Genomic DNA, 19,044 nt, shown 5'->3' with positions numbered 1-19,044 from the left:
CAATAAACATATAAAAGGCAATGAGCATAAAACGCAAACAGGAAAACACAGCCGAATAAAAATCATACAAGCGTGATGTCGTTATCTGTGGGAGCAGCTCTGTTCAGGGAGACGCCGTCTGTGCACCCAGGTCTGCTTCAGTCTGAGGCCTGAATGCATGTATCGTTTGAGAGATTAGATTCTCGTAGAAAGTCTTGTTTCGGGTCTCAAAACGACCTCGTTGATTAAAGCCTCCGACTCCTGTTGCATAAACGACATGTGCAACATGACCTGCACAACGTAAACACCCACGTGGACTCTTATTTTGAAGCTTTAAATTGCCATTTCTGCCGTCACCATCTTCGTTTTTTGGGGAGTAAAAATGTCCCATATTTAGACGAGACACAGGTAGCCCCGCCCCAAATCCACCCCTGCTTGAAACTAGAGATTGAGAACATAAACTGTTTACTGAGGGAGTAAAGCAAGAGAGAAGTAGGACCATTTTCTCATAGACTTCTATATAACCGGACCAGTGGAGTCGCCCCCTGCTGGACATGAGAAAGAATGCAGGTTTAAAGCCCTTCTGTACTGGCTTTACTGTTGAAGCCAAAGCTGTGTCCAAATTCAGGGGCTGCATCCTTTGAAGGATGTATTTAAAGGCCGATTGCGTCACAGCGGCGCCTCAAAGGCTGTCCCATTTCGAAGGCTCCTCCTTTTCCCAGGTCACGAAGGATCCATCAGGTGGGTCATGGGTCAAACTATAACATCAAAATACACCCCCGATAAATTGTTCTCAAACATGGACGTAAATCAGCATGAGAAGAACTAACTATAATGACAGAAACCAAGTGTTCATTTTTCTGACAAGTTGTTAATTAGTTATTTGATGCTGTCAAAATGATGATTGACAGCTCTGTTGACAATAAGTTTCAGGTGAGCAGAGCTGAGGACGAACGGCGAGAGGAGACGTAACTAAAACTATCAAGTTTTCCATACCCGTGAACTTTAACCTCAGACCAACACAAGAAGCTGTTCTGCTGTTAAACACGCCGGCGTGCGGGATCCTTGCTGTTTTTGTCGGCAAGTTAAGTGTGTGTTTGGATTAGTGGAAGTGGCTACGGCGGCGCCACCCGCCGATCTCTACTGCGTTGACTCTGGCTCCAAATGACGTCATCATCGCAAGATGGCAGCGCCTATCACAGGGGTATTTTGGCATCACTTTCGTGCAGTGGGAGCAGATGGAGACGCGTCGTCCATCTTTATATACAGTCATTGGGGCTGACTCACTGCTGGAGACAGCCTCTAGTGGACAGGAGAGGAACTGCAGGTGTTGGCAGCGTCCGTGTTTTTTCTTCATCGCAACTCAGAGTTAGTGAACACAACAACGTAGAAGACCAACTTTTCCTCAATGATTCACAAGTATTCATCTTCATCTTGAACCACTTCCTCCTCCTCCTCCTCCTCCTCCTCCTACTAATTCTGCCTCCCCCCTGACACACCACCCCCTCCTCGGTTGCTGTGGGGATACAGGGGAATCATGTCTGAGTGACAACTCGCTCAGCCAATAGGATTCACACACAGCCGCAGAGCTGAGCACTCATTGGCCGCTCTCTGGGGAACTGGAACGCAGGAACGTATCAATGTGTGTATTACTGTGTGTGTGTGTGTGTGTGTGTGTGTGTGTGTAGTGTATTTGTACCGTGTGATGTGTGTGTGTGTGTGTGTGTGTGTGTGTGTGTGTGTGTGTGTGTGTGTGTGTGTGTGTGTAATGGTGTGATGGATGATCTCTCCAACAGCAGAGGAGAGAGAGGAGGGATGGAGGAACGACAAACACAACCTATCACTCACTCTCAGTGTCTCTCTCCCCTCTCTCCTTTTAATTCCACATCTCTCTCTCTCTCTCTCTCTCTCTCTCTCTCGCTCCCCCTCCTCTCTCTCCCTCTCTCTCTCCTCACATCTCTCTGTAGCTGCTGAGAGGAAAAGAGAGAGGACGTTGGTTCTTGGAGATACTCGAGGAAAAACAGGACAAATAGCTGCTGCTGCTGCTTCTGCTGGATGTTAACATGCATCGCTGCGTGCTTTAAATAAAACACACACACACACCAACACACTCACAGACACACAAACACAAAGAAACACACACACACGCGCTCTGTGCTGCTGCAGCCATGCCCGGAATACCTGCTGAATATCTGCTGCTGCATGGGACGTGATGGATGCAGCCTCTACTGGTGAGTGTTTCATCGCTGTGTGACTTATGTGCGTGTGTAGGAGTGTGTGTGGGAGTGTGTGTGTGTGTTGGGAGGACTGCGGTAGTCCTTGAGTGTCTGTGGCGGCTCAGCCTGCGGTTCTGACAGCTGAGGGGAATAGGAAAACAGGGCTGGGGGATTTTTTTGTCGCAGGTTTTAACGCTGCAGCTCCTCGCTGACAATCGTCGAGTCGTTCTGCAGCTCGAGTCTCTTCGTAGCTTTGTCACTTCAGCTGCTGCTGAGAGAGGAAATGGTGCTGGAGTCAGTGTCACTCCACAGGTTCATCCCCTGAAGTCAGAGAGAGGCAGAATGTGCAACAAGACCGGATGCAGCAGGAAGAGGGAGGGAAAAGGGGGGATTTTAAGGCATTTTATTGTGAAGAAATGAAGGAGAGAGTCAATGATGATGAAGGGGAAAAGTGTAGGGCGGCTTTAAATCGAGGAGGGGGGTCAAATTAGCAGGCGACATGTCCCTGAGGACACAGAGCCACCGCCATGGCTGCTTCCGGAGCGCTAACGAGGTGAAAGTGTCCGAGCTTCGTCAGCTCTGGTTGGAGCAGGTGTGAACAGACGGCGTATGCTGCTGGTGTGTGATGTGGCATCATGAGTCAGAGAGAGAGCAGCGATGTTTATATCCAGGCGGGTGCAGCCAGAGTTTAGCAGGATTTGGCTGCAGGGCGATCTGCTCTAACAGGAGGACAGACGTTCCCACCACTGCCTGCCTAATTTACCAGAACCCCCGTCTCCCTCCTCCCTCGCTCCTGCTGTGATTCATTCTCGCTCATAATTAACAGCCGTGCACTAGAAGGAATCTGTAAGTGTCTACGTTTAAATTCATCACATTTGCAGACCCGGCTAAACGGGGGTCAAGTAAAAACGGGTCAAAGCCTCCAAACAAACGCTCGGATTTCCTCACGTCAACATGCAGCAGCGCCAGAGACTTTAGAGACGCAGCTCCACAAGTCATACGTCAATGTTCATCCTCGCACAAGTGATGTCAAGAGGATAAAGAAATGTGTTCTGTTACAAGAAAGGAGCACAAATGAGACCCAAGAGAATTTCAGCTTCAGTCAAGATAAAAACCTCGACTGTATGAGGCCTGCAGGCTGTTTTTGCCACAAACTACTTCCTGTTTTTAACCATGTCTATTTGCTACTCATGCTCAGATCAGATCTCTCTTTTTTTCTGCACAGAGAATTAATTTGCATTGTAAAACGTACACTGAATTTTTAGCAGAGCTTTGAGCTGCAGAAAATCATTTTTAACACGAGTTGAAAAGTTCAACCAGCAGTGACAGAAAACACACGCACCGAAGCACTCTACTGGATTACAACTGATGTATTTATATTTAATGCTACTTCACACTTCTGTTCTGCAACATAAATAAATTCCTGCAGAATTAAAGTGCATCAACTTAAAGGGGAATTCCATCATTCTCAAGTCTGAGCCCTGTTGTGAATAAATGACTAACATGTCAAAAGTTTTGGAATCGATCCTGTAGATCCCGTCAGCCTGCAGCAGTGAAACAGGCTGTGATGGCTGCAACATAATCCTTGATGGGTCAAAGGTCATCCACTAAAAGTTCTTGTTGTTTCCACTGACAGGCTCAGATTGTTATTCTAAGTGTGTGACAACATGACAGAAAGGATCCCTACAGAGATAGACCTTTTTGTTACAGAGGAAGATGATTGTTTTAACCACACACAGACGTTACATCGCTCTCTGCACACACACCAGACTCCATTCATAAAAACACTGATTTTACCTCACAGGACACAGGAGTTGTTGAACTACCACCGTTTAGATTGGTCAGTTTTTTATGTTAATGTTTTTGTGCTACACAATTATTGTGTTGGATCCGAACTAATAATTAAAAACACCAAATTCACACAATAACACAATCAAACTAAATGAGGCAGCCATAGACCAACAACTCCTGTGTTATGCAAAATTACTGATTTTGTCAATGGAGTCTGGTGGAGAAGAGGAGAGCAATCGAACGTCTGTTTCGGTTTGAAACAAAGGGACCTCACTGCTTTCATCTTTAACGAAAAAGTTTTGTCATTGCACTTACCCTTTTTTGTCACGTCATCTGCTGCTTTTGATTCCAAGCATCAATACAAAATATTGATTAAGTTAGATTTTGATGATTAAGTAAACATTTGTATGCATAGCTCTTGTAATGGTCTTTACTTGTGTATCTAATTATACTGCCAAAAAGGTCTTTTACTACTTAAAAATATGTAAATTCACCTGTCTCATATTATTTACATATTCATTACCATTGAAAACAGTTTTATGTTCTATGTAGGATTTTTTGTTTTATTACATGATGTTCCTCTGCTCTGCCACGGTCGGCCTAAAACTGTCACATTTAAGGGACATTAAGTCAATAAAACACAACTAACACCAACCCTTTGAAAAAGCTCAAATGTAAAAAGTAGCATGCAGATTACGTCTCCAGAGTGTCCTGGGAGAGTACAGACAGCGTGACCTTTGTGTCCTACAAACACAAAGCGTCCTGATCGTGTCTCCGGTCTGCAGTCAGCACTAAACAAGCTCTGCTGGATGTCTGTGGAGTCGACTGTATGAGATTCATGACTTATTTTATTAAACTGTTATATTTCCTTTTCTCCGCTGGAAGCTTGAGGGAGAATTTCTTGGAAACAAATTCAGTCTGTAATAAATAGTGATAGAAACTAATTTCTCACATAAATTATGATGCATGCTCGGCTCCATCTCGCAAACAGATTCAGACCTCCTAAAAGATCCATCCCGATGTATTTCTGCAGCCACCTCCAGAAAGAACAAGTGCATAAAATATCATCATACTTAGCTAAACACCAACAGCAGCTTGCAGCAAACTCAACACATTTGAGAGCTCTTGTTAGATATTGTTTGTTCTTCATTTAGAAATCAGGAGGATTTTGCGTTTCCTGGACTGAAACAGAGTTAAAGTGCTGCTGCAAGTGAAAAGTGGTGGAGTTGTTTCTGACAGATAAAATGAGTCTTTAATAATCAGAGGTCAGTAATAAAGTTTGTGCTCGCCTTTGTTTCCCTTCTGGTTCAGGTTCACCTTGAGAACCTAAATTGGATTTGATTGCAACCGTTCAGAACCTCCTGTTCGCCTGCAGCTCTTACCCCAAACACCACAGTAGTAAAACCTCGCCTGCAGAACAGCTGTGTCCGATATTTGTAGGTGTTGGGAAGCTGAGAAGAAAAATCCTGGAGTTCTGTTTGCGGCTGCAGCACATTATTTAGCATGTTTTATCTCTAATGCAGGCGGTGACCTTTTAGACAGCGGTCCAGTGGGTCAAATGTACCTCATGATCTACGTCCATTAGCAGGATGTAGTGTGCCTTTTAATCAGGGTGGTGTAAAGTAAGAGCTCCAGTTTGTGGATTGGTGTGTAGCCAATAAACTATGTTTATATATTATGTTTATTATGTTATAATAATGTTTTTTTAGACCATAAACTACAGGTGAAGAAATATCTGTCGCTTCCTTAATTTTTTTGTTTTTGTGTTTTTACGGAAGCCCTAAGCGGACATGCATCCATACATTTTATTTCCTCTGTTTTCCTGTGATGACGAGTAATTTCCGGTTGTTTTCTCAAGATCTCGACTTATTTATGTCATTATCTCGAATATTCTCAAAGCACTACATACCCCTACAGCGATAGACCTTTTTGTTAAAGAGGAAGAAGATTATCGAACCAGAAACAGACGTTACATTGCTCTCTTCAAAGACACCAGACTCCATTGAAAGAAACAGTAATTTTACCTAGCACTAGTTTCTTGTCTCCCGCTGTTTTTTTGTGTTATTGTGTCACACAAATATTGTGTTTGATCCAAGCTAACCAATTTAAAATACAAGAGTCACAAAATAACACAAACAAACTAGACGATTAAGGCAGAGGTAGAGCAGCAACTCTCATGTTTTGCGATGTAAAATGACTGTTTTTATGAGTGGAGTCTGGTGTGTTTGCAGAGAGCGATGTAACGTCTGTTTGTGGTTAAAACAATCATCTTCCTCTGTAACAAAAAGGTCTATTTCTGTAGGGATCCTTTCTGTCATGTTGTCACACACTTAGAATAACAATCTGAGCCTGTCAGTGGAAACAACAAGAACTTTTGATCGGGAACATTTGCCCCAAAAGATTGCGTTGCAGCCATTACAGCTTGCTGCTAAGTTGAGTTATGTTTTGTTCTCTTGTGTCCGTTTTAAGTATTTGTCGAAGCTGTCCCTGTCAGCGGTAGCTTCTAGTTCTGCCCACACATTCTGCAGATGTAACGCAGCACCAGTTCGACCTGTCAGTGCGGATATAAAACCCCATCTGCTGCTGCCTCCTCCACACCGAACACACAGGTGACTGCAGCTCTACACATGTACCACCGTGAACCAACAAACAGAGGTCAAACTGTGTGTGTGTGTATGTGTATGTGCTGGAAGAGTGTGTGTCTGTGAGGCTAATTAACAGTAGACATGCGGCTGATTAAAGAGAGGAGTGCAACTCATGGGAGAGGAGGCTAAGTGTGAGTTTCTGATGCTGGCGATGCTAACGAGGAGCGCGTGTTGTGGGAGGAGGAGGGAACAAACTGGTGGACGGGGCTCACGAGGGTATGGTTTAATGGGAAATCAATGGTGGATGGAAGGAGGAGACGAGGAGGGAGGGAAGGAGAGACTTAGTGTAGAAATGTTGATCTTATCAGCATGCCGTCAGTTTTATGCCAATAAAAACTGGTGAAATCAATTAAAGAAGGAAGAGAGGGAGGAAACGGGCAGCAGAGAGACGGAGCGGGTACAAGTTCTGTTTATGTGTCGGAGGAAACAGGAGCTGATTATTCAAACCTGGACCCTATGTTTATGTGTTTTTAGGGTCTACATGACTAATAGGTACAAAAGCTTTGAAATGGCTCCAGTAGATTGTATTACTCGGATGTGGTGAAACAGGCTGTAATGGCTGCAGTGAAATCTGTCGAATGCATCTGATTTAATTCCATCCACTAAAAGTTCTTGTTGTTTCCACTGACAGGCTCAGATTGTTATTCTAAGTGTGTGACAACATGACAGAAAGGATCCCTACAGAGATAGACCTTTTTGTTACAGAGGAAGATGATTGTTTTAACCACAAACTGACGATACATCGCTCTCTGCACACACACCAGACTCCATTCATAAAAACACTGATTTTAGCTCACAGAACTCAGGAGCTGCTGCTCTGCTGCTGCCTCAATCAGCCCTTTTCTTGTGTTTCTGTAGAGTTGAAATGGTTAACCTGAATCCGACACCATATCTTTGTGACACAGAGTTACACACAATCAAACACTCATCGAGGCAGTGGACCAGCGACTCTTAAAATGACTGTTTTCGTCTGTGGAATTTGGTGTCTTTAAAGAGAACAATATAACGGCTTTATCTCATCATCTCACAAACTTTAGAACAAGAGGCGCTTCATTTTTTATTAAAGTAAACATCCATAGCAAAGTTTTCTTTCATGCATTTTCTGACAGTTGAGCCGTTTGTTCTCACAGAGCACGCTGTCAGATTCAATCTACAAAAGCAGCCATAGTAAAAATAGCTCCACCTTTACCTGCTGCAGCAGAAGAGTTATGTTATTTTGCTCACTAATGCATGCCGTCTCCTACCAACTGTAAACACTAGTCTCAATTTAACACAATTAAAGTGCTGTCTAAACTTAACCTGACCTTAACAACAGAGGTGGCAGATCAGTGTTTCTATGATTAAACCCACAGACTTATTTTGTAGCGACACTTTGTGGCGATTAATTTCTAATAAAAGAAGCCAGCTAACAATTATTTTCATTATGTATAATTATGTACAATATCATATCATATCGTTTTGTATTCACCGTATTGTATCGTATCGTTTTGTATCGCACCGCATCATATTGATCGTATCATATCATTTTGTATTGTTTCGTATTCACCGTATTGATAGTATCATATTGTTTCGTATTGATAGTATCGTATCGTATCGTATCGTTTTGTCTCGTATTGATAGTATCGTATCGTATCGTATCGTTTTGTCTCGTATTGATAGTATCGTATCGTATCGTATCGCTTTGTCTCGTATTGTATCATATCATTTTGTATTGTTTCGTATTCACCGTATTAATAGTATCATATTGTTTCGTATTGATAGTATCGTATTGTTTCGTATTGATAGTATCGTATCGTATCGTATCGTTTTGTCTCGTATTGATAGTATCGTATCGTATCGTATCGTTTTGTCTCGTATTGATAGTATCGTATCGTATCGTATCGCTTTGTCTCGTATTGTATCGTATTGTTTTGTACCTTACCTTTTCGCATTTTATCATATCGTATCGTTTCGTATCGTCTCATATCGTTTTGTCTCGTATCGTATCGTATCTTTTTGTACCGTACCTTTTCGTGTTTTATCATATTGTACCGTGCCTTATCGTATCGTATTGTTTCGTATCGTATCAAACCATACCACATTGTACCGTACCGTACGTTGCAGCCAGAGAAGCTTGTTTGTGGCTCCCCACTGAAGCAATCTACTGAAGCAAAACTTTCAGCTCCCGTTATTCAAGGCTCCAGAACACGTAGAAAAAGGGCCCAGGTTTAAAAATACCTGAATCGCACTACAAGATCTTTTATCGACCACGTCACTGCTGACTACTTAATTAAAAAGCGTGAACTCGCTCTTGCTTCTGATATAAAGGAACAGAAAACATCTCTGCCGTCCTCCTGCCTCCCTCTCATGTGTAATTATACAGTTCTGTGTGTTCAGAGATGAAAACCATCTGTGTGTTGATGACTGAGCTTTGACGTCATCCAGCTCCACATCCACTCTCAGACTGAGACTCTGAAGTGAAGATGTTCTGAGCTCTCAGCAGAGCAGGTGGAGAAGATAATCCTCCTCCTCTGCTCGTGAGCTTGTTCCTGTTTTCTTTCTTTGTTTGAATTTGCACGTCCTCTCTCAGGAGCAGGACAGGAAGCTCTGCTCGTTTGCAGCCCCGGGAGGTAATTAAAGGAACTCTTCAGCATATGGAGGGCCAAAGCTGACTGACGTTCAAAAATATATCAGAGAGAGTTACAAGAAACCGAACACATAAAATCTGTATCTATAAATGTTTATTGATCAATTCTATATCTGTATCTGTTGCAGCGCGACCGTCCGTCAATATGAATGTTTGCTTATATTTCCTCTGAACTACCATTTATCTATCAGGAAGTTAAAAGCTTAGTGTGTTTGGGGGATTACAGAGACTCGATTTGATGGTGTCACTTCCTGTCGAGGCTCTCGCTGCTTTCGTGTGCTGTTAGAATAATCGTAAAAAATAAAATTTGGACGGGGAAAAATGCATCAAACAAACCAAGAAACTGCTAAGAAACGTTTTTTTAAGATACGTAATGCATTCATATTTTGCTTTGTAACTTTAATGATGTTAAGTTGTAACGGTTTGTTTCCGTCCATGTAGATTGACCTAGATTATTTCTGAGCAATAAGATACAACACACCTTCACTGCAGCGGCCATGTTGTTTCCACATTATAACCTAAAGCTCCTGAACACTACTGTAAATAAAAGTGTAGTCCGCCTGTTCTGGTTACGGTTCAGGATTAAACAGAGAGAATACCTGGCTAAGATGAAGGTGAAGCAAAGACTGCGGTCACAGAAAAAAAGAGAAAGAAATCCCTCCAGAGTTCACACCGACAGCAGAAACTAATTTGGACAAATGGAGAACACTGACTTTGTGCAGACGCTCTCTGCAGATAAAAAGGATGAATTTTTACTTCAGAATCTGGTTGGAGCGGCTCCGAGAGCGCTTTAGGAATAAATTGGATTGAAGTTGAGATCTGCTGCATGAGATGTCCTTGAGCACTAAAAGCACATGAGCTTATTTCATGATTTTTCTCTGCACTGCGGAGGAGACATTCAGTTTCTTCTTGCCTGCGGGGAGGTCAGAGGTCCGAGATGAAGGTCAGAAGAGCAAACACAGAGCCGGGGGTCGTCCAGTATGTGGCTCAGAGGCGGTTCTTTATTAGGTCGAGGAGTTAAAGGTCTGCAGCTCGCTGCTCGGGGTCAAACTGAGATTTCCAACTGACTCGACGGAAGAAAACTCAGCAGCTGATAAGAATATCTGTTGGTTATTTCATCGTCCGACTGCAGCTTCCACATCAGACTCGTCACAAACAGCAGCTCGGTCTGTGATGCTTCGAGATGTGATGCTGTAGGTTCCCCTCTACGGTCATTTCTGAATGTGTCCTTCGGCCTATTGCCTTGATGGAGCTATGAAGTCAGGTGATGTTGTTTAGTGATAGCAAAAGGGTGGCGATCAGGGGTGATGGAGGGATCAAACAAACGTGGGACATTCAGCCAGGACAGAGTTACATTATGTAAGATTAAAATGAAGGTCAGCATCAACCTCTGTGAAGTACGAGATATGTACTTATGGTACTAACTTCACTGATGTAGGTTCTTTAACTAATGATCCTTGTCCTAAACGTAGCCAGGTAGTAAATATTGTTGCACAACTGAAAACCTTATTTTGAATGTCTTATTGATGGTTTCTTAATTACTTGATGTCTTTGTTTTAAAGTCTAACCAGATTTTGCACATTTATTGACGCTTGCTGGAGTCTTCCACGGGATCGAATACATTACGTACCTTACATGTCTAAAATATAAACGTAAACTTGAAGAAGTCAACATGTCTCTTGGTGGGAAAGGAACCCCGGTCTCCATGATGAAACTTCCTTGTTTGTTTGACCCATCTAACCAGGTCACCTGACCTTAACAGCACATCAGAACAACAGGCCAGAGGACTGCGTACATAAATGACCCTCGAGGGGAACCGTAGTTGTCTTATTTTGAAGGGCAGGGCTGCTGAATTAGCCGAGCTGAGACTGAAAAGGAGCTGATGGTTTTCAGAGGGAGCGTTCAGGCGCATCAGATCCATGAACACAAACTTTAAGGCCTGTTACACATCACATTAAGGAGGTATGGGATCTGTAACTTTGTGCTCTATTGCTGCTTAAAGGTGGAAAAACTTTAGCTCAGAAAATGCCATCTCCTCTGGAACTATTTGATGAAAAATTTATGGCGACATTTTCGTTTTTTAAAGAGATTTAGCGTCTCCAGAGGCCGGGAAGTTTTCTGTTAAAATAAAAGCCTGACAATGATCTAAAGATCTCAGCCTGGTGGTGTCAGCTGAAGACAGTTGTGTAGAGTGTGAGCGTCCGGGTGTGTGCGGCGCTGTGTATCACTGAGCACTGAATAAAACATGGCGGAGTGGGACCACTTTATGAGACGTCTGCCACATTAGGACGGCAGCGCCCTGAGAGCTCGGCCCTCGTCCCCTCTCTCTCTCTGCTGTATAAGAAATACATAAATATTTTACATTTGTGCTGCTTTAATCCTCTCGCAGAATGTCAATACTCAGCACTTAAAAAAGCGCTCAGGCTGGCAGGCCTGCCGGGTTAAACAGGGCTGCTGCTCTCTGGTCTGTATGCGGGACGTATTATGCATTACTAAATACTTCTATCAACAACAGGACATTCATTCGTCTCTCGGTGTTGGAGTGTTTCTGAGTGCCGCATCGGCAGAGTGAAAAGCTTAACCCACGGCCCGATCGAGTGGACTGTCCCCTCAGCAGAAACCTCTTCTTCTTCTGGCACTGAAATAAATGCAGAGCCTTAAACCTGTGACCTCTGATGTCAGGAGAGCTTTGTGTGGTGCTGCGTGGGTCAGGATGTCAAGTGGGCGGGATGGCGAGTAGAGCGTGGATAAAATCCTGCTGAAATGGTCTTTCTTAAAGGGATTGGGCCATATCTTTACATATTTATACTCCAAATCGTTTCTTTGAATTGCTCCTGTTGAATTTCTTCAGCCGGAAACTATGAAAGGCTGTAATGGCTGCAACATAATCCTTGATGGGTCAAAGGTCGTCCACTAAAAGTTCTTGTTGTTTCCACTGACAGGCTCAGATTGTTCTTCTAAGTGTGTGACAACATGACAGAAAGGATCCCTACAGAGATAGACCTTTTTGTTACAGAGGAAGATGATTGTTTTAACCACAAACTGACGTTACATCGCTCTCTGCACACACACCAGACTCTATTCATAAAAACACTGATTTTACCTGACAGAACTCAGGAGCTGCTGGTCTGCTGCTGCCTCAATCAGTTAGTTTCTCTGTTATTTTTGTGTTACACAAATATTGTGCTGGATCAGAAACGAACACCAAAGTTACAAATAACAAAAACAGGCTAACAGGTCGAGGCAGCGGCAGAGCGGTAACATCCATGTTCTAAGAGGTAAAATTACTGTTTTTTTAAATGGAGTCTGGTGTCTTTGAAGAGAGCAATGTAACAGCTGTTTTTGGTCTTTATCAATTAAGTATTTCAACATAGCATTAAAAAGAAGTAAAAATATTAGCATTAATAGAAGAGCAAATGAATAGCAGAGAAACTACAGACGTCTTCCAGGACTTATTGCTCCTGTCGCTGTTCTGCTTATGAATCCGTGCTGCCAATGATGCTACATTTGTCACTGTCTAAAGGAATATTCAGTTATCATTAAATTTAGATACAAATCTGAATCTCATTTACATAAAATACACTTCTGAGTAAAAGGAAAAACATTTCAATCTTGGAGAAGCCGACAGAGAATCACCACATTTGCCATTTTTCCTCATCCAACGTACACCCATAACAGTAACTTCATATTCATAGGCACCACTCTGATCCGTGTGTGTGTGTGTGTGCGTGTGTGTGTGCATGATGGAGGGAATAAGGGAAGTCACTGCAGGCTCTTATTGTTAAGTAATAAGAGGGAAATGAGTGTGCGAGCATCGCGGAAGTAAACAGGAGAAATTAAATTAGCGTACGGCGCCGTCTCCCGAGAGCACACTCTCCAACCCAAAGAGGAAACATCCACTATTAAACACCCCATTTAACATTCAAAGCATGCGCGCTTCATTAGCATAGAAGTTGTTTTTGTTGTTACCTAAATACTGTACATAAATGTGCTCCCATCTCTGTGGAGAGCATTTACATAATACTGTAACGTTAGATACCGTACAGCAGCCTCCTCTCTATCTGCCTGATGGAGATAGATGCCTGCAGGCCTTTTTATGGGTTGCATAAGAACAAAACAAAGACGACCAAGGAACGGCTGCAAATTGGAGCGAGCCATGTAAGGATAATGAGACGCAAATGTGAAGAAAAAACACACACACAAACTATCCAATATCGCCTAATTATATATTGACTGAATGAAGAGTTCTGTGTTGTTAAGAAAGATTGATTTGTTCTAACGTCGTTGTCACCGAGCAGCTTGGATGTGAGTGTGTGTGGTGTTCACACAGATGGCTGAGGAGAGAGAGCGGGGCGTTGGAAGTGTTTAAAATCTCAGCAGAAGAAAACAAGTTGTAATTCCCAAATGAAAAATGTTCAATTATAAGTCTTGCATTTTAAATTATATGTAATTAAAAGTAATAAACAGGAATAAGGGTTTGGGGTAATGGGTAATTTTTGTTAGACAACTGTCTGCTAACAAGTCCTCATAACCTCCATCATGACAAAACATCTTGTTTGTCACCGCCTTCCAATAGCTACCTGTAGAACAACTATACCGATTAGAAATGAAGAACCATAAAACATGAACGTAGGTTTAAAAATACCAAAACTCTAAAATCCATCCTCCCAAAGAGGTTCTGATGAACTTTACAATGTCAGGCTTCCTCTGCTGTACCTTTTCTCCATAAGCCAGCTGTAAGAGCTTCATTATCACAAGATATGAAGACAAGTAAATGAATGAATATTAAACATACAAAAAATAATTGTCAATCCCATCTTGCATTTAAAATGATAGTTAATGAGGTCCGTCGTATTTGTCCAAGTGAGTATTAACATCTGACGTTGATTTGAGGACACCAGGTCACATGACATGGAAGCTATTGAAAACAAACATATTTTTATCTACAAATATTAAATGGAAAATGTTCTCCCCTGTAAGAGCCCGATCACACAGAGCGCGTTTTCAGGCTGTAAAAGGCGAGGCGCACCAAACTGCCTTTTTTGCTGAAGCCTACGGTTAAAAAAAAGAGCATCTTTTTTTCTACTGTTGTTAGGGCAACCACCGAATCATAGCTGTCATTAACCTAACCGTTATATTGTCTACGGACAGAAGCCCCGCCTCTCCTTTCATCCGATTGGACAATGAGAAAAACCGCCAATGACGTCGGGCGCTTTTCTGCTTTGAGTTTAATTTTTTCAACTCGAGGCGCTCCGAGCGGGAAAACACGAGGCGCTCTGCAACGCAAAAGCAGCGCGCAAAAAGCTTCTCATTGAAAACAATGACAAAAAGCCCCCAGCTGCTAAAACATTCTGTCTGATCGGACCCTGAGGGGTCCCTGGCCCCAAAACGTTTGAGAACCCCTGACTGAAATGATCGTCTGGTTATATATTTTAATATTGTTAATAATGTGCATAATGACTTTCACACCAACAACAAATGTATCCTCTGAGGAGGATCAAAGCCTGACACATCTCCTCCCTCTGTGCAAAAACTATTAATACCACATCAGTGATCACACTGTTGCACTGGAACACACAAACAATGGCGACTGTAATTTATTTTTAGTCGATCCCTGATACATCGTCCTGCTGTCAGGAACACAAACGTGCCAAATGTGGATTCAGTCTGAGCTGAAAATAGTCCACATGTCCTCCTGTCTGAGGAATGTTTGATGAAAGCTACAGTGTCGAGTGTTTAGGAAACTGATCAGTTTTTCTTAAAGATGAAGAAATATATGTTTCAGAGATTTACCCTAAAAAGAACTAATGGAAATAGAAGAAAGAAAGAGAGACAGAGTGGGGACTAAAGTGAGAGAGGAACTCTTTCAGGTTTGCAAACCTGTACACACAGTCTGCCATAAACAAGCTAATATATGCATGAAGTGTCAAGGCTCGTCCTCATCAGCAGCCGGCGGCTCCAGACTTTACCGACAGCTTCATCTACTGTCGTACACTCGGCTGTGGCTTCTGCACTCAAGGTCACAAATTAATCAAAACATCAATATGTGCAGTCGACATAGGCAAAGCCCACCGTAGACCTGTCACCTGTACCAACAACATTGATTCAGTGCCTCATGAATTATGCAAAAAAGCAGCCGAGGCGTCGCAGCGAACGGCCTGCGGCAAGCTCGTTCGACAGACATTTTTTGGGTGGATGTACAACTCCTCCAGGTTGTGTGTTTCAGCCGTGTCTGCGTGTTGTGTTGTGTGGCTGATTTGACGAGAGCGTGCAGGTGCATTGTTCACAACAGAAGAGAGGTTCAGGCGGGGGTGAAGCTTTGTTAATTACAACGCTGGGGAAAACACGGGGACTTGAAATGTTCTGCCTCTTGAATCAACATACTTTTTCTGAGCATCCTCTCAGAGCGACAACTTTTCTGCGTCACTTTTATTTCACTGCTTCGACTGAAAATCATCTGACAGAGTCCTCTTGCCCTTCAGCGATATATAAAAATGCTCAAAAACTACCTTCTTTGAGTTTCACACCTGTCAAATCGTATACATAAGGTCAAGTTAATCATGACTTACAATTCTGATGGTGCGAGGAAAGCAATAAAATCAAATGAGGCTGAAAAGACGTAATAACTCTCAATATTCCTAAAAGTCAGTATGCCTTCATTTCTCAACAGCACCGAGTTATATTGGCCCCTTTTTCTCTCCTTTCTCCCCAGATGGAAACTGACACCGGTGACAGCGACGGAGGATAATAATGATGGAAGGTGGAGTGATTCGTCCCCAGCCGGAGCCACAGCATTCCTCAACCGCCCCTGTGCAGCGCAGCGCTGCTCCCTGAAGGATACATCGACCTTGACATATCGCAGCGTGCGTGACAACCTGGCACACACCGAACTGAAAGGTTGCCTGTCTGTGCCAAGAGCTGGAAGACAACGCGGCCAAAGCTTCGGGGACCAGGAGTCAGCAGAAATTCACTCTGTCTTACCGCAGTAACAAATGAGCTTTTATTTGTGAAGTTAACAGTGCTAACAGCTGACTCCGTAAGGGCCAATTACCAGCTGAAGGGAATACAGGGCCAAGATGAAGGAGACAGCAGTTGTGGCTTGTTTGCTGGCTGAGCTGTCTCTAGCTGCTTTTGTTCTGGCCTCTGAGGGGGCCGCTCATTGCCCTGCATTGTGTCGATGTGAGATACGACCCTGGTTCTCACCCAGCTCTATTTACAGCGAGGCGGCCACTGTGGACTGTAATGACTTGGGCCTCTCAGCGCTACCGGAGAGACTCCCCTCAGAAACACAGGTACTGCTGCTACAGACAAACAACATCGTTAATGTGGAGAAAACTTTGGATTACTTGGCCAACATCACAGAGATCGACTTGTCTCAGAATAACATTTCCTCTGTGAGCGATGTTTGTCTGGGGTCGCTCCCCCAGCTGCTGTCACTCCACATCGAGGAGAACTGGATTCAGGAGTTATCCGACAGCTGCCTCTCCTCCCTGCCCAACCTCCAGGAGTTCTACATCAACCACAACCAAATTTTCTCCATCAGCCCCAAAGCCTTCCAGGGTCTGAGCAGGTTATTAAGGCTTCATCTCAATTCCAATCGACTCGCAGGCGTCAACAGCCAGTGGTTCCAGCATCTTCCTAGCCTGGAAATATTAATGCTGGGAGAAAACCCCATACTCGAGCTGTCGGACATGAACTTTAAACCACTCGCTAACCTCCAAAGCCTCGTGCTCGCCAAGATGAACTTGACAGAAATTCCAGATAATGCTCTGGTTGGCCTTGAGAATTTGGAGAGCATCTCATTTTTTGATAACTTGCTCAATCGCGTCCCCCGGGCTGCATTAACAAGAGCACAGAACCTGAAGTTTCTGGATTTGAATAAGAACCCGATTGAGAGAATCCAGAGAGGCGACTTCATGGACATGATGCATCTCAAGGAGCTCGGCATCAACAGCATGCCTGAGCTCATCTCCATCGACAGTTTTGCCCTGAACGACTTGCCGGAGTTGACAAAAATCGAGGCCACCAACAATCCCAGGCTGTCTTACATCCACCCCAGAGCTTTTCACAAGCTGCCCAGGCTGGAGACTCTGATGCTGAACAGCAACGCTCTGAGCGCGCTCCATCGCAGCACTGTGGAGTCCCTGCCCAACTTGCGAGAGGTCAGTCTGCACAGCAACCCCATCCGCTGCGACTGCGTCATTCGCTGGGTCAACATGAACAGGACGGCTGTTCGCTTCATGGAGCCTGACTCGTTGTTCTGTGTGGAGCCTCCAGAGTATCAAGGCCAGCACGTCCGACAGGTACATTTCAGGGAGATGACAGAGATCTGCCTTCCTCTGATCTCACCTGGGAGCCTACCTGATCGGGTCGGAGTTGTTAAAGGGAGCTCTGTGTCGATGCACTGTCGGGCGTTTGGAGAACCGGAACCTGAGATCTACTGGGTAACGCCATCGGGCGACAGGGTCCTACCTGGGAGTGTTTCTGATAAGTACTACATGCACCCTGAGGGAACATTCGACATCTACGACGCCACCGAGGAGGAAGCTGGATCATATACCTGCATCGCCCACAATCTTGTCGGGGCAGACCTGAAGTCTGTGATGGTTACGGTGGACGGATACGTTTCACAGCCTTCAAACCAACCTTTACATGTATATATCACATCTGTCCAAGCTCATTCTGTCATGGTGTCCTGGGAGAGCACAGGTGGTTTGGTGTCACAACTAAAGTGGTCCATTTTGGCTGACGGCAGCCGCCTTTTGATGCCATTCAAAGCCAGGCTTCCTGCTGATGTCAAAGAGTACCGCATCAAACAGCTCAAGCCTTCCACGAGCTACCAGGTTTGTGTTGAGGTCACTGCAGCACAGCCCAGATCCAGCAGGGACTGTGTCAACGTGACCACAAAGGATGCAACTATCCTGAGGGAGAAAACTGAGAACTGGGACAGTTTGGTGATGGCTTCCTGTGCCGTGTTTTTTATCGTGGTTGCCGTGGCTTGCTCTGTCATCTATACGTCTCTGTATAGCCAAGTGTTTTACAGGAAACTGATAGCAGACCCGGCTGAAGCGCTGCTGCTTCCCAGCACTCGATCGGCCTCTTCTTCTTCTTTCCTGGAATTTGGTGCGTCTGGGGTCAAGGTGAGGGCGACTGTAATAGACTTACAGGGAGACTCCATGTAAGGAACGTCCTCGTCTGTGAAGGCACTTTGGGATTAAGCGAATAAGAAGAGTGACGGACACTGGACAATGTAATTTACGTGCCCTCTTTTCACGACTTTTGATGGGACATTTTGCACTGGAACTCAGCTGGGCGGCGTCAGAGGAAATCTCATATAGATTTACATAACCAGCTAAAAGCAGAGACTGTTTTGTATTCCAAACTTGTGTCATTATAACAAGCTTAACCAGGCAGATATCTGGACTATAATCTACGTGGCTACTGGTCATTCATGCAGTGCAACCAGAGCAAAGCACAGCACAGGAACTGTTCTGTCTTAAATTCCTTGTTGAGACGGCTTTAATGTCTGCAAAAAGCGTTTTCTTTGCTGTGTTACATTAAACGGTGCAGGGCAGACATAGTTTATAACGGCAGAAGATAACTTGTTAGTCTAGTGTACAATAAAACCGACTATAATGTAAACAATTTTATGAACAAATACATTTTTCATTAAACCTGTGTGGTGTCTTATAACTCGATCTTTTCTTCTTAAATTCTGACATTTTTTTACAACAAAAAAAGTCCATTTCCACAAAAACAGAGTATGCATTTGTAAATATTAAGTGGT

General features: G+C 43.8%; 2 protein-coding genes across 2 annotated transcripts in view; one reads left to right on the top strand and one right to left on the bottom strand.

The window, feature by feature from the left end:
• The window catches only part of immp2l (inner mitochondrial membrane peptidase subunit 2), a 106,395-nt gene that overhangs the window by 15,507 nt on the left and 71,844 nt on the right, over positions 1 to 19,044 (bottom strand). The window lies entirely within an intron of this gene.
• lrrn3a (leucine rich repeat neuronal 3a) lies at positions 2,001 to 18,950 on the top strand. Its single transcript, XM_069687002.1, has 2 exons — positions 2,001 to 2,210; positions 15,970 to 18,950. Exon 2 carries the CDS (start codon positions 16,334 to 16,336, stop codon positions 18,437 to 18,439), a length of 2,106 nt encoding a protein of 701 aa, XP_069543103.1. The 5' UTR covers positions 2,001 to 2,210; positions 15,970 to 16,333; the 3' UTR covers positions 18,440 to 18,950.

This window comes from Semicossyphus pulcher, unplaced genomic scaffold (assembly GCF_022749685.1).
Source record: "Semicossyphus pulcher isolate SPU_LCO1_2020_fin unplaced genomic scaffold, fSemPul1.0.p SCAF_8, whole genome shotgun sequence".
Classification (NCBI taxonomy): Eukaryota; Metazoa; Chordata; class Actinopteri; order Labriformes; family Labridae; genus Semicossyphus; species Semicossyphus pulcher.
This window is presented reverse-complemented; position numbering and strand designations above follow the sequence as displayed.